General features: G+C 43.3%; 1 protein-coding gene across 4 annotated transcripts; it reads right to left on the minus strand.

Annotated features, from left to right (window-relative positions):
• Nucleotides 1-5,709: 5,709 nt before the first annotated feature.
• On the minus strand, nucleotides 5,710-17,088 carry LOC309570535 (gap junction beta-6 protein). 4 transcript variants are annotated; one of them, XM_082277396.1, is made up of 5 exons: nucleotides 16,943-17,088; nucleotides 16,498-16,574; nucleotides 10,592-10,803; nucleotides 9,335-9,424; nucleotides 5,710-7,513 (listed from the first exon to the last, which is right to left on the minus strand). In XM_082277396.1, the coding sequence occupies exon 5, from the start codon at nucleotides 7,494-7,496 to the stop codon at nucleotides 6,705-6,707; it is 792 nt and encodes a 263-aa protein (XP_082133522.1). In that variant the 5' UTR covers nucleotides 7,497-7,513; nucleotides 9,335-9,424; nucleotides 10,592-10,803; nucleotides 16,498-16,574; nucleotides 16,943-17,088; the 3' UTR covers nucleotides 5,710-6,704. The 4 variants fall into 4 exon arrangements, with proteins under 4 accessions (XP_082133522.1, XP_082133521.1, XP_082133520.1 ...); XM_082277395.1 differs by lacking the exon at nucleotides 9,335-9,424; XM_082277394.1 differs by lacking the exons at nucleotides 9,335-9,424; nucleotides 10,592-10,803.
• Between the last annotated feature and the right edge of the window lie 4,913 nt (nucleotides 17,089-22,001).

A 22,001-nucleotide genomic window follows, 5' to 3' on the forward strand; every position in this document is an offset into this window, starting at 1 on the left:
TACACCTTTTGCCAGGGATGAAACAGGGTGCTGACTAGCCTTGCTGGGACTTGATAGCTGAGTCAGGACTCTGCAAGAACCTCTCCCTGTCTTCTCCTCCCACGGACCCACCTGTCCATTGCTTTGTGTGTCAGACACAGCATTGGGTGCTTCTTTCTGGAGAAGCCCACCTGAGCCACCTGGCTGTGCGTGCATGCTGGAGAAGCAGTCGTACTCCAGAACAGTATTGGGGTGCAGGGCCAAGCAGGTGGGAAACTGCAGAAGTGTTATTTGCACCCCACCCCCATATCTTTTTGTGAAGCCAATTTTTGGCTTCTGTGGAAGTTGAAAAGGAGGCCATTCACCTTTACATGCCTAAGCTGAGAAATACAAGCCTGCCAATACAGGCGCTCTTCAGGGAAATGGGTGTACACACTGCCTCTGGCAGGGGAAAGGCTGCCACACCAGTCATGCTCTCCCTGCAGCCTCATGCAATGTCCCTATGAGGAAGTTTGCTGAGGTGGAGATGGTCTCTGCGCACAGGCCCACCTGAGGGGACAGCAATGGCCAGCACGGCATAGGGTCTCAGCTCTGACAGTCCCTCTGGCTTCAGAGGCCATGCTCTCTGAGAGCACAGCTATGCTAAGGCACATGGAGGAAAGGGAGGTGATTTGAAACAGCCAGCACAGCTTCACCAAGGGCAAGTCATGCCTAACCAACCCAGCAGCCTTCTGTGAGGGGGTGACTACATCAACAGACATGGGAAGGGCTACAGGTACTGTGGCAGGACCTTTCACCCCCTGATACGGCAGAAACTTATCTCCCCATCACATATGGCTAAAGTCAGGCCAGAATGGTTTGTCATGGGATGAATTAACTCGGCTGAAAACCACCTTAGCCAGCAATAAACATCCTGTCTTGGCTTGAGAAAAGATGAACCAAAAAATAAAGTGACTGATAGACAAGCATTTTTACAACTATAAAAGACCACTATGATTTCCATTAAATCAAATATCTTAATACACTCTCTAAGTGTGTGGAGAGTTCTCCTTGATGACCAAGATGTTGGCATCCAGATACTTCCCTGGGGATTGAGAGGAATTAGGAGATTCTCTGCACACCACTATCATTTGTTGGTAAGTGACACTGGCTCCTAATCTATACTATTTCTTTGCTAGCTGTAATATAGGTACCTTTATCGTGCGCTGTATTTTATCTACTGGTAGTATTTCTTTTGTTTATCCTGTGTAGTAAGTAAGTCTGTTTAGAGTCTGTTTAAAGTCTTATGTCTGTTTTCCTTGGTCTGTTCAAATAAATAATTCATGTTGTAATAGGCCCGATCGGTCATTATTAAGAACTTGCGAGCAAGAGTGGGTTTTGGGGTGCTGGCTGCCTCAATAAAGCTGCTGTCTACTGCCAGAAACCTCGAAAGGCAGGGATTTGTCTAAGCTCTCCCCTTGTCTCCATTTATAATAGTACAGTCCACTCACAACATCCTTCTCTCTGAAATGGAGAGATGGATTTAATGGGCATACTGTTCAGTAGATGAGTTGGGATATCCCAACCTCATATCCAAAGAGGAGTGGTCGATGGTTGAATGTCCTAATAGAGATTGGTAAAAAATGGTGTCCCTCAGGGACCACCTCCATACTGGGACCAGACTGTTTAATATCCCCTTTCCTCTGCCATGGCAGGGGGGTTCAAACCAGATGACCTTTAATTTGAGCCACTGAGATTATCTCAGGTGGTTAGAGCATGGTGCTAATAGCACCAGGGTTGTGGGTTTTATCCTCATGTGGGCCATTCACTTAAGAGTTGGACTCTATGGTCCTTGTGGGTCTCTTCTAACACAGAACATTCTGTAACATCTCCATCAGTCATATCAGACATACAAAGTAGGATCAAGTGCACCCTCAACAAGTTTTCAGATAACACCAAGCTATGTGGTGCAGCTGAGGGACCTGGACAAGCTCAAGAAGTGGGCCCATAGGAATATCACAAGGTTCAACAAAGCCAAATGCAAGGTGCTACACCTGGGTCAGGGCAACCCTAAGTATCAACAGGATGAAGGGATTACGAGCAGCCCTGTGCAGAAGGACTTGGTGCTGGTGGATGAGAGACTGGACATGAGCTGTCAATGTGCACTTACAGGCCAGAAGGCCAGTTGTGTCCTGGGCTGCATCCAAAGCAGCATGGGCAGAAGGGCCAGGGAGGGGATTCTGCCCCTCTGCTCTGCTCTGGTGAGACCCCACCTGCAGTGCTGCATCCAGCTCTGGGGTCCTCAGTACAGCAAAGATGTGGACCTGTTGAAGTGGGTCCAGAGGAGGCTCTAAAAAATGATCAAGAGGGATGGAAGGCATCTCCTATGAAGACAGGCTAAGAAAATTAAGGTTATTCAGCCTGTAGGAGGGAAGGCTCCAAAGAGACCTTTTTGCAGCCTTTTAGTACTTAAAAGGGGCTTATAAGAAAGATGGTGACAAACTTTTTAGCAGGACCTGTTGCAATAGGACAAGAGTAATGATTTTAAAGTAAAGGAGGGCAGATTCAGACTAGATAGATATAAAGAAGGTATTTTTTATGATGGGGGTGGTGAAACATCAGAACAGTTTGCTCAGAGAGATGGTAGATGCCCCATCACTAGAAAGGTTCAAAGTCATGTTGGATGGGACTCTGAGCAATCTGATCTAGATGAAGATACCCCTGCACATTGAAAGGGGGTTGTACTAAGTGACCTCTCAAGGTCTCTTCCAACCCAAACTATTTTTTGGTTCTATGAAATAGATTTATTTCAGCAGGACTGTAGCACAGCCTTGACTCAGTGAGGGGAATACAGGTATCAGTGGCAATAGAAAAACCTACCAGGCAGCTGAGAGCAGAGGTCTACCTCGTGTTGGCTGTGGCAGTGCTTCCCAGCACGTCCTTGCAGGGCAAGGGTGGGTGAGGTAGTGGGCTGACACAACACACACCAGCAGAGGGGCTGGGGAGCCAAAGTGACTCTAACCTGGCAGCAAAGAGCCCATGGCTGCAGCACCTCGAGTAGGGGAGGCAGCCTGACTGTGCAAAAGTAGGAGAGTAGATTAAGACCATCCCACAACTGGTCTCATTTGCTTTTAGAGCTGTGGCATGCAGGGTTGCTGGGAAAGGCCTAGGTCAATGGAAAAACAAGAGTCAAAGTTGCAATGGGACTGGGCTGAGAGGAAGAGAGAAGGATGGAGGAGGGCGTGCAGTGGTGCTGGAGTCAAGGGCTGTGGTGTGTAACAGGAATAGTCCAGCAGCCAGTACTGCTGCACGTGTAGGTGGTCAGGGCTCCTGCCTATTTGAAAGGAAAGCAAGACAAGAGGGTGGGAGTGCATGCAAGGATTTGCAAGAGAGCTTTTCCAGAGGCTCTGATTAATCATTTGGCATCAAAACCAATTTAAGCAATCTCTGCCCCAGGCATAACAAAGGAGAAATCACAGGGTGGGGAACTGTAGCAGGGATGGGCAGAGACAATTAAGCCAGCTGCCATCAGAGAAAAACTGGCTGAACTCCCATGGGAGGATGGTGGTGCCAGTACAGTACAAACCAGTCACCAGTGGGCCAGAGATTTAGAGGGCTGGGGAGACCCTTTCCCAGAAGGATGGCTGCAGGGCAGGAGCAAAGGCAAGCACAGAGAATGTCTGGGGGCGGGTGTGCTTTGCAGTTCAGAGCAGCCCCAGCCAGCCTGGGAAGACACAGGAAGTTGGAAACCAAGAAAAGCACCTTGGCTTTTCCCAGCAGAAAGGGTTAACTACGACCCTACTAAACACAGCTGCCTCCTCTGCTGAGGCCACAAAATGCAGCAGGCAGGGGGAAGCTGACTTTGAGAAACAAGTTACTGAAGCTGTCATTTCATCATGATGCCCTCTACTAGGAATAATTTAAAGAAGGCACTAAAACTGTCAGGGACTTCACCTTGGCAGTAACAGAAGTTAGGCGATATTTCAGAGGAGAGTGTCCATAAGTAGAATGAGAAGAAATATTCCAGCCAAACACATCACTCACAACTGGTCTTGCCTGCTGAGACAATCAGTGGCTTAGTGCTAGTGAAGCCTTGGATCAGCTCCAGCTCTTTGATTTACAGCTGCCCTTGGTATAGATTGGACAGGGACTGGCATATTTGTTCCCAACCCATCTGGCTGCCAGGACACCACAGCAACAGGGCAGTGTTGCCAGACTGCACCTTACCAGGTCCTGCTACCACACAGGAAATGTCCAGCCAACCCAAATCCATTTACAGCTCAGCCACACACAGAGTTGTGCTGGCCTACAAAGGACCGCAGCCAATTTCTTCACTGAAACTTTGCCCACTTACTCAGGATGGAAAGAAAAACCAGTCATGGAACTGACGTTCTAGAAAAAACTAACTGCTGGAATAGAACTCACTATTTGAAAACTTGTGAGCAGGACAAGAAAGACCATAGAGAGAGCTGTCATCATATCCCCATTTGGGGGTTTGCAGGTCTGCATTTTATCATAGACCAAGAAAAACAACCCCTCCTCCATTAGAAGAAAACGTATCTAGCTTAAGGTGTTGCACAGCTTTACTGGCATTCAGCTTAGGGCTATTTCAAATTGATCACCAAAGAGGTAAGACACAATCAAGCATAATAATTAAGTGATCTGCATTCATATTCACAATATGGTATGTGATCCACAGCATGTCCCAGATGAAAGTCAAGTCTCAAGTTGTTCCATGAAACACAGTCCTGGAAGAGGAGTAGCTGTATCTCCACACCCTGAAACCACCACAATGCTTGTGCCCCTGGGAAGACTGGGGGTGATCCATTGAGGTACAACCTGAGCACCCACCTTCCTGACCCTAAGGGAACAGCTTCCTTAAATCTGCAGATAGAACAATATACACTAATATATTTGTGTATACTTTTTCCTCGAGCTTGCTGGTAGACACATTCAGAAGACTAGCAGCAATTTCTTTTCACAACAGTGATTGAAAAAGAAAATGTGCTGTGAAGGCAGGAAAGATCAGGAGTTTGCCAGTGGAAGAGAACAGATAAATGACGGGGCTCAGCTCAGGCCCTCATGCAGGGACAGAGCTGACTCTAGGTATTTTCTCTCTCCTGTTGCCTGTGCCTGCTCTGTGTCAGGGTTTTACTGGTCACAAATGACCAAGCTACCCAAGCCCACTTACAGCATGGACACACACAGAGCTATGCCAGCACCTGTAAGAAGTGTTACCACACAACAGCATGAGGAAAAGGGCACTCTGCAATCTCTGCTCCTAAGGATACCTGCTCTTTGTTATGCCCCTTGGAAGAGCAGTTACATTATACAAAAACAGTGAGGCTAATCCATTTATTAAAAAAAAAAAAAACAACAAAAAAACCACAACCAAACAAACCCCCAAACCTTAGCTATACAGAGGTCAGTGTATCCATGCTGGTGAGAAGTGCTCCAAAATGGGAAGCACACAAGACAATATAGCTGGGGTCTTGCACTGTGCTCTTTCAGGTTCCCCTGCTTTCACAAGAGTACCCTCCCACAAGCACATATTGTCATGCACTCAGTTACCTGCGTATCTCCATTAGATTATGGACAACAGAATTAGGGCATCAGTGCCCTGAAGGGGAATGGGGGGTGTCTAAGGGTTATGTGCACTTTGGATGTACTGTCTCTACTTGAAAAAGTTTTTTGTAAGTTCCTAATTAAAATCTTGCCTAGCATTCACATATAGACTCTCACTTCTCTAGGAAAGGTTAAAGTGTTTGCCTTTTATTCAGAAGACTTGCTCCATTTCCAGTAATACTTTTCCATGTCCTCGAAACCAGACAGCCTCTAGTCTCATAACAGCACCATCAGTCTACTACAAAAAAAGCAAACAAATCAAAGCCAAAGAAGTTCCATGATGTGATACAGCATAAAGAAACAAATACAGCTAATACATTAGAGAAATAAACATCTACATAAACTTACGTAAGTTGCTATAAAACTGGCAGTAAGCAATTAAAAGACTGATAAAATTATGAGGTCTGCTAGATATTTAAACAAGTCTACATAGGCTGTAACTATGTTCTTGTGCTGTTTTTAGGCATGACTTTGCACTCAGAATCTAGCTACCTCAATTATCCACTCTGGTGGGCTTTCATACAATTCCTCTACAGCCAGCAGCATGTATGCAAGCATCTCAAGCTACCTGTCCAGACTCAAGCAGCACTTGCAAAGCTGTGAAGATGTATGTAGACTATTGCTGTCTCTTCCCTATGAATATGGTATTACAGGGTTCACCTGCATATGCCTGGTTAAGAAACAAAACAGTCAGTTGTGTGCTATAACATCTTAAGTAACATGGAATCTTAGATTTTAGAAAAATATTTTAATCATCAGTTCACAAGTAAAAACTATCACTATTACAAAACATCATGTAATACTAGAAATACCTAGCTTGGAAAATTTTGTTCTTATTGCTGTTGCATTTAGTTTTCAGGACTGTGTCAGCATGAAGGTAGGAGTGGGCTTCCCACTTGTCAAAGTCACCTTGTAAGGGTACTCATAGGAAAGTGTATCTTCCTATTTAATCCTCACACAATTTTCACGTGTTTAGGCTGCCCTGACTTTTTCCCAGACGTGTACATCTGACACTATGCATCAAAATCTCACCCAACTTTGTTTCATACAACAAATTTCATTTGCAGCCTTTAAATAAAACATTCACTCCAAAAAGAGTGAACATCAGCATTGACACCACCTTAGCTACTTGAAAACCCTATAACTGTGTTCTGGCAGCTATCAGATATTAACTCGTTCATTTCATTTTGTTTGCTTTCTTCCTTATTCTCATGGTTGGGTTGCTGTTTCGAATTTCCAGCTTTTTTAGACCTTCTGAGGAAAAATTTTGTCAGTAAGTAACATAATTCAGCCACATTTAAAAGAATGCAAATGCTGGACACAGCAATCATGAAAATAGTGAACACCGTCTTTTCAGTAGGTCGGGAAACAAAGCAGTCTACAGTGTTGGGGCAGGGCCAGGCATTACACTTCATTAAGCGAGGCATTCGGAACCCATCGTACATGAAATAAAACGCGTACATGAAGACTGCTTCAAAGATCAGTCTGAAAAAGATGCTACTGGTGTATGTCCACCACAAGGAGCCCTCAATACGAAACCTCTGTTTTCTGATTTCTTCGATGTCCTTGTATTCACATTTCTGGTCTCCTTTTCTGAACTGCCTTTTCTTCTCATGCCTCCTGTAAGCCACATGCATGGCCACAAGCAGCGCAGGTGTGGAGACAAAGATCAGCTGCAAGGCCCAGAGTCTGATGTGAGAGATGGGGAAAAAGTGATCATAGCAAACATTTCTGCAGCCAGGCTGAAGTGTGTTGCAGACAAAGTCATCTTGTTCATCTCCCCAGACTCTTTCTGCAGCCACAACCAGGATCATGATACGGAAGATGAAGAGGACTGTGAGCCAAATCTTCCCGATACTGGTGGAGTGCTTATTTACACCTCCCAAAATGGTATGCAGAGCTCCCCAATCCATTGTCTCGTTTCAATCCTCTGACAAGACAAGACAAATATACAAAACTAAGATTAATCAAGACAGGAAACAAATACCATCAAGCATGTGGTTTAAAATAAAGGCAATATCATAATTGTAACACAATCCACTGGCTGTGGTAACATTTTGTTGACGCAGTGCACTTACTTACAGCTAGTCATAAATAATAACCTAATCACATAGCAGCAGGTAATATTTCATTACTGGATAACACACATGGCACCACATTCATTTGACTTCTAGGTGTATTTGCTAATGCCACATTAAGAAAGACAGATGGGAAAATGATGAACACAGCCTTAAATTAAAAGATACAACTTTTAGCAGATTGATAACAGTAACAAAACAATAAAAGGTATCAGCCAAAAGTAAGCTAGATGTTATGTTAAAAAATAACATGTTAGACAGATAGAATTCCTATACAAATCAAGGCAGATTGGTGTATCTTTATCTTCAGAGAGTAAATAATGATTTGAGTACATTCCAGCAATAAAGACAGGCCCTGAGTAACTGCTGCTAATGCTCTGCAACCGCATGAGAAGGTCTGGATAACCTGTGTCCACCAGTTTAAAAGAAGTGCAACTGCATGCTTAGTCAAAGCAAACTCCAGACTACCTTGAAACAACAAAGGTAAAATCTTGGTTATTAACCAACTCAAGCTGGATGCTTATAATCAATGCTTAAGATTCATACCACAATTGCTTTTCTCTCCACTAACTACAAAAAGGGCCTCAGGTAACTAGACAAGGACTCCTTTGTGGCTGTCAGGTTGGGGTTTTTTCCTCCCCTCATAACACAGAATTAGTCCTGGAATAGGGGAGATATTTCACAGGCTGGAAGAGTGCTATGGTCAACGTTTGAGGAGTTCCAACAGGCTAGCAGTAGCTCAGACACTTTTTCAACAGAAGCATATAGTTTCCAGCAGGTCAGTTACAAAGTACCATGACTGTAATAAATTGAAGATTTCACCTTTTTGTCTCCTCAGGAATACCACAATTGTCTGGGTTTCCACAGCTTCCACAGCGTTTCATACAGAGCGTTCAGAGGCATTTCAGCCCATCTCCCCGCACCCCTCCAGTTCAGATGGATTTACAGAAAGCTAGTTTCCAAGCTATTGTGTATTCAAGAAACTGGCATTTCTTGTGCCTATCAGCCAGGACCCTTTAAGAGGGCTAACAGATCTCTTGGCTCTGAAATTCCTCATGAAGGTTTTTATTTCACAACTTTGTTAATTTGTTTGTATCTCAGAGAGTATTTCTTTGGCATTTACAGCGCAAGGCACCAGTAAGCAAAATCACCTTTTCAAAGTTGCTTTAAAGAGCAGCTACTGGCAAAAAGGTCATCATATCAATCACAAGATTTTCCTGACTCTGAGTTGGATCACACTGCATGAGGAAGAAAATGGCAACGCTATTTTGTAGTTGTCTTCCACATCACACTCCCATTCTGAGTAATGTCAAAACCATTTCTGGTTTACAGTGAGTTATATATAATCAGTAGGTCACATACAGTAACACAGTATCAAAGTACACAACAGCTCCGAGAAAATGAGGACTCTTAATTGTTACATAACACAATGGTGTCTTTTCCTTGAGTTACTGGGATTTAAATGTAATCTCCCTTCACTAGCTCAATAAACTACATTTCCCTCAGATCCTGCTGGTTGTGAGGGGTTATACTCCAGAAGGTGAAAACCAAGGGGGAGGCCCAAGATCTTATTAAGACTGGAGAGAACTTTTCCTGAGCCTCCTTCAGGATGCAGAATCTATTTGAGCTATTTCCTCTGTATCTGACTGAAAACAGTCCTGAAACAGACTTACCTTGCTATCCTGCTAGGCTTTTTTTTTCCAAGAATAAAGATTCTTTTTCATTAGCATACAGTTACAGAAAGTCTCTGTAGGTTAACAACCCTATAAGGACACAGGAAAGACCCTTAATACCAGAGATACTTACTAAACATATCAGGTGGATTCTTAATTGTTTGCTTCCACCCCTTTTTCTGTCACCTGATTGAAGAAAATTCTTTCAGAATTTGCCTTGGCAATTATTGCATTGTTAAACAGAGGGACAGTTACAACTTTTTAGTGTTCTCTGTTACTATTACACACATATGGCAATTACACTACTTATAAAATGACACTACAACTAAGTATTATGACTAGAAATACTTATGAACATCTGAAAATAAATCCTGTGGAAGACTGGCACCATGCAAACTGTGGTATTACACACATTCACCTATCCTGTAACTCCATTGGAGTCCTTACTTTCTTCTCAGTCATTTTATCATCTTCTCCCTGCCTGTCAACCATCTTCTTACAGAGTGAAAGGGCTGTGAAGAAAAACCTGAATATTCCCTCTTCATACACCCTGTTTCTTAGCTTCACATCTCACTGCACACCAATACTGATGCCATTTTGTTATAACTTACATGGATTTGTTTTCTCCTTCCTGTACAGAAGGGGATTCAAAATACTAGTTCCCCAGTGTGTAGTCAGTCAGCTCAAGAAGCTCCCCTAACCCTGTTTTCTCCTGAGGTCACACTGCAATTAGTCTACTGTGACTTTGTGAAGGTACATTATAAAGCAGGGGACTTGGGCACAATTTCTTCCTAGGACTAATATGTTTCCATTGGTTTGGTTTTTTTAAATCCATTTCACCAATCTGCTTTACAGCACAGACCCACAGATCATCTGAAAAGGACAGCTACATTAAAACAAACAAACAAACAAAAAAAACCAACAAAAACTCCAGGCTGCAAATTGCAAAGCATGGGTAAGAACGAGCAGTCAGTGGGGAAGAAGGGTTGGCAAAGCTTTAATGCTGAGGATAATACACACTCCTCTTCATCTGACTTGCTCCATCTTCTCTGAGAGTACATTGTGCTTGCTAAGCCAAAAAACTGTCCTTCAATTCTAGCAAAGACACATCTGTATCTGGGTCAAGAAAAAAAGAAAGCCACCACACTTGGAAGACACAGTCTTTTGCCCAGACTCTCCTAGTGGCACCTCTTTTCCAAAAAAGCCTCTCTCTTTCCTATCTGCCCAAACACGCCTCCCTTCACCCTTCCCACATACCTTTCCAAATCTTCAGGCTATCTCTTCAGCTCCTCCTGCCACCATTCACTGTTCTTCCCACTGCTTGCAAAGCAAGTCACCAACCTTTGCCCCTTCTTGTTCATGGCCTCTCAGGCTTGTTTCGACACTGGTGGAAAGTCATATGACTTCTGGAGTACTCCAGAGTGCTACAGGCACTGATCAGACACCAGTGAAGTCTCACTATCTTCTCCCTGAAAGGTGGCACATGTAAGACTATAGTGCCATATCCAGGCAGCCTGAATTCCATCCAAATACTTCGGACACAGTGTTTCCTACTAGCTGGCTTTAAACAGCTCTCCTCAGTGCAACTTAAGAGGATCCAGTGAAGGCAATTCAGACGCTGCCAAAGTGTCCACCCCTCTCCAATAAACAGACACAGTGATCCAAGCAGAATTTAAGTTAGGCAAGTATGGCCCTTCACACTATTAAAGCCACCAGTGCAGATCACTCCAACTAAACATCCCATCAGGGCTGCCTGTACTGATGTGATGGCTCATTTACTCTTTACTCACTCAAAAGCTAGAACCTTGATCATAGGTTTTCTTTCAAATACTTGTTTTCCTTTTTACTAGCAAGTAAAATATTAACTGTCTTGCTGACCAAAGGAGAAGAAAGCAGGAAAATTACATCCCTTTAATGGGCTGGTAAGTTCTGTTTTTGTAGAGCCAGTTCAGATACTATTTCTGTGTGAGCAAATCCTGCCAAATGCTTACAGAAATAGTATGTAGACAGCCAAGGACTTACCTAGCTTGCTGGTCTTAGAAGTACAGCACACTACAAGAATACACTAAAGAAATTAAAGCTGTGGTGAATTTGGGGGAAAAAAATGTAAAGTAGGAATGAGGATAGGGATTGATTAAAAAGGAAGAAACTGGGAACAACAGAAGACAGCTGAAGTTAGCGAGGTTGAATAACTACACATTTAGAATAATTTCTAACATGGGAGTGCATTAAGTGTTAAATTCTCCTTCACAAAAATTGCAACTGGGCATGAAAATAAGCTTTTCCAAGCCTCTGCATAGACCTCTGTTCTACTACCAGCAGCATCTTCTGTTTCATTTCAACAATTAGAGGGCCACAACGGTATATGGTTGTTACAGTAAGAGTTGAAAACAATCATAAAAGATCATCGTGTTCGACTGAAAAGTTAAGTTACAAGGGGAACAGTTCTATATGATCACACAACTTAGCCACACAAGCAGGCGTTCCATTTGGGGTTTAGTTTTTTTGTTGTTGGTTTGGGGTTTTTTTCACTAGTAAGCTAGACAGCAGCAAGAGAAGAACTACAGCTTAACTGTTTCTGTAGTTCTACAGCTTATGGCAGTATTTTGAGCTCTGTGTTGTCATGGTTAGACTGCCTTCTACTTTAAAGCTAGCTCCTGTAAGCCTACATTAAACCGCAATCACAGCACGGTGCATACATCCACTGAAAATCCCTGCAATTCACAACACCGAGGACAATTATCACTGAGCTGCCCTGTTTATGAGTACAGCCAGCTTGTTAACAGACACCATTTTCCTCTGCTAAAGACTATTATACTGGAAAATTATTAGTCAGTGGCTAAATCCACAACTAGAATACAGTGAAGGTGAAAAAACAACAGAAGATATGTCTCTATCATATACATATATGGTGCTTCTGCTATAGGATACTATCAAGCAAGAAAAGTAGTCATAAGCAAGTATTACAATATTTGCTTATTCTACAGGAACATCAAGGAGACCTATTCAAGAAGAGATCCACAGACCCCTAATGTATGCATAGATTCAGAGTAAGATTATACCCTTCTCGCTTTCAATTGGGATACCAACTTATTTACCATACTGGATTTACACAGAAATTTAGAGGGTGTTCACAATGACTCCAGTTCTATCCAAATTTTAGTGTAGAGTGTACCAGGAGTTATCAGTTTGGTGTGCTATTCCACCACTTTCAGCAGTATATCCAGATACTGATAAAAGATCAGCAGTCTGCCAAGACAAAAGTCACTTCATCCCATGTGGGAATGTATTAACCAAGATAATCTTTAAGCAAAAAAGCACTGGTCTCAAGTGTCCCTGCCTACCTCCCAAGCTGGGGACAAAGGTAACTCACATAGCCACAGAAAAGCTTTAGAACATCTAGACAAACAGATGCAAAATCATTACCAAAATTATTTTATGACCCACCTTAGCACAAGAAGTATTGCTGCATGTTGAGGTCTAACATGCATTCAAAGGCAGTGCTGAGACAACTTTCCCTTCAGGTGATCATCTCAACAGTTGCACTGGGAGCAGTGGCTCATACAGGGGCTGATAACCAGCACTGAGGTGTCCCAGAGCTGTATAACACTGTGTCATTACCCAGATTTGAAGAACACACTAGTCTGGGTTTCAGCAGTTTTGCATCAGCATACCTCCTGATGCCAACCTGGCATCAATTTTACAGCAAGCACTTAACTGCTAGTGTGTAGATTTTGTTATTCCTATCACTGAGTTAGTTTTGGTGCTGTACCACAAGAACAGCAGCACTGCCAAGGCTGAAGCAAGGAAGCTTCTAATAAATACAGATTAACATCTTCCAAAAGACAGCATCCTTTTATTTCACCAAAAAAGGCTGATACACAGGCTACAGCAATCACTTACAAACTAGCTCAGACTTCCTACCTAATTTGTTAGTTTGTCCCATGCCTCAGTTTCCCAGACATTATACTAGAGAGAACAAAAATCTCACCATCTCACAGGGCTGTTCTCCTGAAATGCTCCACTGCAATTACAAGCTTCACAAGCTCAGTGGACCAAGACAGATATGTATCAGTGCAAAGCTGAAAGCACAGAGCTTGAATTCAATCATCAAGGATGTTTCTGACACCTGAAAAAGAATGCAGCTCCCTACATTGCTATAGCTTTAATGCAGAGTCCAAAATGCAAGAAGACAAAGCTTTCAACTTAGACCTTGACAACTAAAATCCTTTAATAGGTAGCTTCCAGCTATTTTAATTTTACAGCAGTATTTTAAAAACTTCAAGGAGTATGCAGCTGGAAGACTCTGGAATATCAACAACTCTACTTCTTTCCTAAAAAGCTGAAAAAGATCAAAGCAGCAGTCTAATAATCACAAAAGCCTGTGCAATTCTCTCTAGTAGCTCTTAAACTTTGTTCTGAACATCTATCTCCAGATCAGAGTGGAAACTGGAGAGGAGAAGAGCTGTGACAGAGGGATTACAGCATATCTGATTTGACACAAGAACAGGCAAAGACTAATCAGAAACAGGAAACCTCTGACAGTTGCAGGTCTGAACACTGCAAGCATTGTTCTTTCCTTCTACTCAAGTTTAGGAAAACAGGAGGCATTCTTTGCTCTAATTAAACCCAGAGAAACCCAACAGATTAGGACCCAATTTGTATGTGGTTAAATGTTATTAAAAATGATGCTACTTAAATATCAACAGCATTTAAGGGTTCAGTTTCTACCCACAATGACACCCTTATGACTGTTCCATATTCATGCTCTCACATAAGTTTTAAGTTATTTTCCAAGGATGCTTGGAAATATCCATATCTATCTCACTCGCCTGCAAGTGTAACTGAAGGATTACTATCTCCAGAATATCTCTGCACAAAATTCATTCCACTCATACAAAACAGGAAATCAGAAGTTACACTTGAAGGCATAACAAGACAGCACAAGTCCTACTAGAATTTAGCCCGTCTCAGCTGGTTTTCCTGTAAACCTTTCCTTCAAAGCGTGCTTAAAGCTTCTTGCTTTGGAAGAAAGCCGAATCCCAAGGACTATGTCTTTGCTGATACAAGTGTCCTATTTCCCATATTTTAAAGAAAGTTTTAGAGATACTATACCCTGCTGCCAGTCATCAAAATAACTTTATAGTTATAACATTTTTATGTTGCTTTTTCTTCTTTTTTTTTAAAGCCTGTTACCTAATTCGTATTTCCATCCCCCTACACCTAAGCAAATGTCTACATTCTGTCTACAAATCTCTCTTTTCCTCCAAAATTGGCTAGACTGTCTTCTTTCACACACAGAATTTGTACTCTTTTGGAAACACTAACTAAACTTACAAACACTAAGATTTTGTACTGCACTGCAGATTTTCCTTGAGCATGTATTTTGTTATTTCATTCATCAAGAATAAAGTCAAAAGCAACTTTTTCCTTTTTAAAACTCTATTACAGAAAGAAATGCAGCTGTGAGATAAGGAATAGAATTCGTTTCAACGTTCTTTTATCTTTTTTCCACATTCCTGCTGTTTTGACAGCATGTTATCTCACTTCATATCATCACTTCAAGTTTTCCTTATACAAACTGGTGTTTAGCCAGACAAGAGTCACAGTTCTCCTTGCAGATACCTCATCAGTCATCATTAAGTAACAATTAAAATCAACAAGGAACAGAACAAGAGAAAACATCAAAAGAAAAAACAGCTTCAACCTATGCTCCAATTTCAGGCAGTGTCTGGGACCACTGATTTAATTGAAACTGTTCACAAGAATCAGGCTTGTAAAAGCATCCTCTTTACTCACAAGTACCCACTGAGGTTATGCAATGACTGTTATGAAGAACTTGTATGTGTAACCCAAAGTGCTCATATTTTTCTAGCTACTGAGAGAGTCTGCTACCTTTTCCACTGTACAATTACCTTTTTTTTTTTTTTTTTTTTTTGCACAAAATAAATGAGGCTGCCCAAATAATCTACCTGGGCTGTGCATCAAGGGATGAAAAACAGCAACACTGTCAGAGGCTTCAGAGGCTCAGTTTCAGCAAATTGAGACAACTGGCCCTGTCAGGACAGAATCAATTTCTCCACAGAAATATTTTAATTAATGGGGTTTTACTGTTCCATTTTTAAGCTCTGCAATACATCGTACTACCAATTATGAGACTGACAGTTCAGGGGACTGTCTGAAGTCTAGAAACCCTGACATATGCAGTACAGATGTAATCTTATGGCTCTGGAAATGTGTTGGAAAGCCCACCTGGAAATTTACATTGCAATGCCTAGTTGACACATGGAGGTACCTCCTTCTTCCAGGCTGAGGCTTGTCCCACCATTGCCTTGTTCTCCAAGACAGATCTAACAATCATCTGCACATCCTTTTGCCTACTCTCTTTTCACTGGGGCTCTTCAAAGGATGTATCTGGCAAGTAGAGTTCCCAGGTTGAGCAGTGGAGGCCAAGAGACATTAGGAATTACCTAATTCCTTTAACAAAATCAAGGATGAAAATACATTTCATTCTGCTTTTGACTCAGTGTGCACACACACACTGGGGTGATACCAAACCAAATTCACACCCAAACCCTCATATCATTTCATACAGGTCACAGACATTAATCCCATTAATGATCAAAGTTATAAAAACTGGGTTTAAAAGAGCATTCTTAAAACAAATGGCCACTTCCTTCTTTCAACCCTCTGCCTGTTCTCTCAAGAGTACTTCCAGGCTACATGGTGAAAACTAATGGAGTACAAGACAAGGAAGTAATTTCCTCTGTTGGGGGCAGGGAAGAGATTCTTCAAACACAAGAGACTGTGAAAGTAACACCCAGCCTAGGAAAGCCCGATGACGGAAAAAAACAGTCATGCCCAGAACATGCCCAGCTACCAGCTGGTACCAGGAGCTAAGCAAGCACTCCTGCCCTTACTCCAGCACGTCCTTCGTGTTTTATTCAAGGCCTTAAGTACTCATTCTTTGTGTGATCTTATCCAGCCCCGATACTGAGAAATACATTTATTTCTGACTCACACCTCATTTCCTATTCCCCCTGTAATTCTAAGAAATGCTTCCAGTGTGTGATCAGACACTCACAGGACCTGTCAGTTTTACTGATGCAAGCTGTTTACCTTCCCGCAGCTCTCTTAACATCTGTAGGCGTGTCACAAATTACCTGTAATTGCAGGAGCCTTGATTTTGCTTGGTATTGTAGCTGGTCGTACGTACTTCACATAACGCGCTTACAGAGAGCTGGTGGGAGGTGGAAACAGATTTCGTTGCAAGTTAAACGCGTAACCAACGCGGACATAAGCATTCCCAATCAAAACTGCTCGCGGGGCTCGAGCACTGCCCGTGACGCTCAAGCTGGGGACGGGAAGCGGAGAGCGCCCATGCCGAGCAGGGAAAATCCTGGCGGGACAAGAGCAAATCCTACCGGGGCAGAATGAGCAGCGCACACGGCAGCTCCGCTCCCGGCCCCGCTCCCTTCCCGGCGGGCAGCGCCACCAGAGCTCCCGGCTCCGCTGCCGCGGCCCCGCGCTGCAGTGCAACAAGTGCGGCCTCAGCTGCCCGGGGCACCTGCCCCGCCGCGCCCCCTCCCTGCCCGCCGCGCCCCTCACCTGCCTCAGCGGCGCCCGCTGCTGAGGGGCAGTCACCCCGCCGGGAGCTCCCGGCACCGCGGCCGGGCTGCACGGATCAACGTGGCTCTGTCGGTGCCTACGGAGCAGGCACCCCCAGCCTTGCCGCCCCAGAGCTTTAAGGTCCCTCCCCGTTCACCTGCCGCCGCTTTTAACCCGCCCCTCGCCCGCCCCCGCCCGCGCCCCGCTCCTCCGGCCGCCCGTGGAGGCGGCGGTGGGAACCAGGGGCGGGGCCCGGCGCCCATCCCCGGCGCTGCGCCCCGCGGAGGGGGCTGTGGCGAGCGGGGCTTTCAACGTGAGGAGGGAAAAGCCAAAATAAGGGGTGGGAAAGGCTTGTGTCCGCCCCGGAGAGGACGCCTCCATCCGACCCCCGGCCGCCTCCCGCCGCCCAGGGGCTGGCTTGGGGCTGCACGGGGAGAGCGTGAGGGGAAGGGAGATGAAGGTAACAGCCGATACCGGGGGGAGAAGGGGGCGCGGTTTCAGGGGAAACGCATGTCTATTTAAGATAACAGGGTTGTATTTCCATCTTGAGGAGCCCAGGTATTCAGGAGGGCCTTGGGACAGAAAAAAACCCAGGTCTTTTCTTCTGGAAATCATTGAAAGAGTTACTGGCCAAACACATAGGGGAGAGCCAGTAGTTTCTCGCTTTTTGAGGTTTGTTTTCCAAGTGAGATTGAAATGCTACAGCAATGCCCTGCAGACTCGCAAGCTTTCACGGAGCTGCGCATATTTGCCAGTGCAAAGACTTATTTTGGAAAGTTTTCTGTTTCCAAGGAATACAGTTGCTGAGGAAACAATTTACTTTAGGTTCAAAAATCCCTGCCCAAAAGGGTGTATTCTGTCTTGCACACAGGCACATCAAACTAAATAAGTGGTTTGTAAACCTCTTTAGTTATAAATTTCCAAAGAAAACGTACACCACAACTGGACAAACAGGACATTTGCTCAGACTTCAGGTGAAAAATTCATGTGTTTGTGCTTGTTTAGAGTATGAGGACTTGAATGATAAATGATTTCCAACAAAATTCTACTGCCTTGTCTTTCCACCTTCTAGAATACAAGTAATCCCCAGGAAAATCTTCTGCAAAAATCAGTTACTTAGTTTTGATTTCATGTTCAGGAAGAAGAGGTAGAAATTTCTAGCACAAAGAATCTAATACTTGAAAGATAAGAAATTGTCATCAGCTGTGGTTTAAACATTAGCCTCTGTCTCTCTGCTGTTCATCTTTCCTCCACCACCCTTTCTTACCCTTGCAGTTAGATCCATGGAACCTGAACATTAGGACCATAGGAAAATTCATGTTGGAAGAGATCTGAGGAGGCTTGTGATCCAGCCTATTGGTCAAAGCTGGATCAGTTCTGGGACCATTCATTAGTTATACCCCATCCAGGGGGAACTCAGGGAAATTGGTTCACTGCAGCAGCTGTAGGACCTGGCCTAAGGTATATGATGTGATGCTGAGCTAGACATGCAATAAATACCTGAGGCCTGAGTTTCCCTGTGCTTGCTGACTTCTATGGGAGTTGTGTGTTCAGATGACGTTCAAGGTCCATGTGTATGTCCTGTGTGAGGAAGGGAGGTGGCTCTGGACCTGGCCACGCATCTGCACTTTGCAAAAGGGAAAGCTCGTCTCCTACTGGCAGAAAAGCTTTAGGAGAGACATCTGGAACTCATGTGTTGTTCTCTCTCCAGTCACCTTCCTGCTTGATTCAGTGACCTTGAAAAAGTGGAGTGTGTCATTTTAAGGTGCAAAATACTTTAAACATTAGGTATGTTTAGCTGCAGTAGAGGATTTTAAATTTTGTCCTCTTTTTCAAGGCTCTGTTTGCCACCAAAAAGAGGTTTTGGGGTTTTTTTTTTCCCAGTAATAGAAATATTATGAAAATATATATCCAAATTTTAAGTTCTATGAGTAGCAGCTTGAGGGAGCTGGGAGTGTTTAGCCTGGAGAAAAGGGGGCTCAGAGGAGACCTTATTGTTCTGTACAACTTCCTGAAAGGAGGCTGTAGTGAGGTGGCGTGGGCCTCTTCTCCCAGTCAGCTGATGACAGAGGAGGACATAACCTCAAGCTGCACCAGGGGAGATTCATGTTGGGCATCAGGAAGAATTTATTCATTGAGAGGGTGGCCAGGCATTGGAACAGGCTGCCAAGGCTGGTGGTGGAGTCACCACCCTTGGAAGTTTCCAAGAAACGACTGGACATGGCACTTAATGATATGGTTCAGTTGACATGGTGTTGGTCAAAGGTTGAACTCAATGACCTTGAAGGTCTTTTCCATGAAAGGTAGTGGGAACAAGGTCTAAAGGCAGGTAAGCCTAAAGGAGGTAAGCCACGGGCAGAGGTACAGTGTGGAGCTCTCTGAGCTGCCTTGTAGCAGGTCTTCACTGCACTGCCTTCAGGAGGGTGTCATGGTTGGAGGTCAACACCTGGTGTTTCTCCCAAGGCAGAAGCATCCAGTTTTGACAGCAAAGAAAAAGTCTTCAATGATATTCTGAGTTTCCAAAATTAGGTAATGTCAAACTATCTATTCCCTAGATGTGACCACAGTGGAGAGCACCGGATGAATGAGTGGCAGGGAGAAATGGACCAGGTTCTCCTCTACTGGGTAATTTTTCAACTCTCATCTGTTGAATGCTTTCTCTGACCCAGTAGCATCAGCACCCCCTTTGATTATAAATGATGACTCAAGGGACATTAGATAGAAAGAATGAGACATGTGTCAGTGCTGGAAATTTAAGGACTGGAAGTCCTAGTCTTAATCACAGTGTTTTATCTTTATTTATGAGGGTAAAATGACATATATTTAGTAACTGACCACTTAGTAAACAGAGTTCAATTGTACTTATTCCTTTACAAATGAGGAATCTTTTATTTAGCTAGCATATGAAAATATAGTGTATTATTTAGCTAGCATGTAAAAATTACTGTTTGATAAAACTATGAAATAAATACATGTGAATTGATTACTTTGAATTATGACAGTCCCTTCTCCTGCAATAGCTACAGCTGTGCACTATAATACATTTAAGTATGTTTTGTTTATTGACATGATTTTAAGGTAAAAATTGAGAAGAAAGGGATGGGTAAACGTAAACCCCATCCATTACTGACAAATAAACAAAGAGGAAAATTAAAGTTACAGGGCTCAGAAATTTTGTGTCACTAGATGCCTCACAAGATAATGCCGTTTGAAAATAAGTTTTTTTTGAAAATAGAGATAGTTGTCACTACATCCTATTGCCCAAGAGTAGCTTTAGATATAAAGCCCAAACTCAGAATAAGGTCAGTCTCTTTGATAGTGCATGTCATCATCTAGAAGGTCATAATCACAATCACTGCCTCTCCTGTAGAGCATATAAATTATGCCTTTTGAAATATTGGCATAGGTCAAGTTTTTCTTCTGAGCACTAATAAACCAGAGTCTGAAACTACTAGAACTGTTGACTGAAATTTTAACCTGAATTTTATGTTCTTCGTTAGTTTGAAGATTTGTACAAGAACAAGTCCAACTGCTCAGTCTTAATATTATTCAGAAGGGATAAAAGAGGAGGAAAAAAAAAAAAAACAAACCCCAGGAAGTTTCTTTTCCATTTTTCCATGGCAGACAGCTTCCCAAACACTGTGGTGCAGACTGGAAGCAGGAGGGTTTTCTTCTTGAAAATTTCTGGTTCCTTTCCAAACCTTCACATCTCTAATTAGACTCTTTTTGCCTTCTGACTATTTAGCAGTTCAGAGCAGGGAAAAGAAAATTATGTCCAGTCCTTTAGTGTGAAACTATTGTGCCAGTGTGTCTCAAAGTTCACACTGTCCTGTGGCACATTTATTAGGGCATAACAGGGATACACATGGTACTGATAAAATATATACTAAGTCTTGGGCCAAGCCCCATCTTTGTTGTATGCTGCCCAGGAAGCTGTTCTTCTTCAGCTTTTATTTTCGGTTTAATTTACTGGTCAACATTCCTACAGGGATTGTGTTGATCCTGATTTACACACTCTGGGCAAATCCCAGGGCCTCATCTAGCTAGAAATAACACCCAAAGAGTCATTTCCTTTTCAATATAATTACTTTAATGACAATGTGTTGTATGATAAAGGTTGCCCATGTAATATCCCTGTTTATTAACCATTGCAGCACCTCAAGCATTTGTACTCCCTTGAAAAGCAGTACATTTTTTCACCTGCAAGGGCCTTACAGGTGCCTGAGAGAATGATTATGATTGCACTTCCCTTAAATAATGGGCAGGTGGCTGTCTCCCTCATATTTTTGGCCTCAGATTGTCCTCATCAATGAGACCTTCCCTTTTTTATTTTCAGTTTGCTGATATGCATGAAATATCCCAAGAGAAACATAAAGGCTGCTTTCCTGCTAAGGTAACTCGGTGATTTTAGTGACATCTCCTACTTGTGGAGCTAGAAGGAGCAGGAAAGAACAAAAAAACCCCAAAAACCGACCCCCAAAACAAACATCAATCCCAAATGATATGGGGAACCAACAAAAGGGGATGAAAATGGTTCTTAGCTTTGCCAGTACATGACCAGCCTGACTCACACCAATCCATATAATTTATGCTTTCTATGTCAAAATGGGCATGGGCAGCTGTTTTAGTACATAGCCATGCTCTTCCAGGATGCCCTTGGAAAGTGTACCTCTCCTGCATCCTAGTTAGGATAGACCAAATGATCGTCAGGCACCCATCAAAGCCTCTCAATTTCTTGAGCTGACAGCTCTGGATATCCAGCATCAGCCTGATTTGAAAGGCAGAGCTTTCTTCATCCTTAGGCAGCCCAGTAATTTCTGCAACACTATTGCTAATTTGAAAGCTGACAGTTTCCATCTCCCCACCCCTTTGTTTTATCACAAATATTTCATCAGACTGGCTGTAAACTGCTGTGTCCTTCTTCGCTCTGGGCAGAGGGGGACAAGCAAGGCTGTCAGCAGCGGTGCTCTGTTGCTGTGGTGATGATTCTCCTGAAATGGGTGGCTGCAGCAAGTCCCCCACCCTGGTGGCATCTAGCCCAGGCTCTGGATGGACCCGT

This window comes from Coloeus monedula (assembly GCF_965178545.1).
Source record: "Coloeus monedula genome assembly, chromosome: 3".
In the NCBI taxonomy this organism is placed as follows: Eukaryota; Metazoa; Chordata; class Aves; order Passeriformes; family Corvidae; genus Coloeus; species Coloeus monedula.

Coding starts and splice junctions, on each gene's coding strand:
- LOC309570535 (XM_082277394.1), bottom strand. CDS start 7,496: ATGGATTGGGGAGCTCTGCATACCATTTTGGGAGGTGTAAATAAGCAC.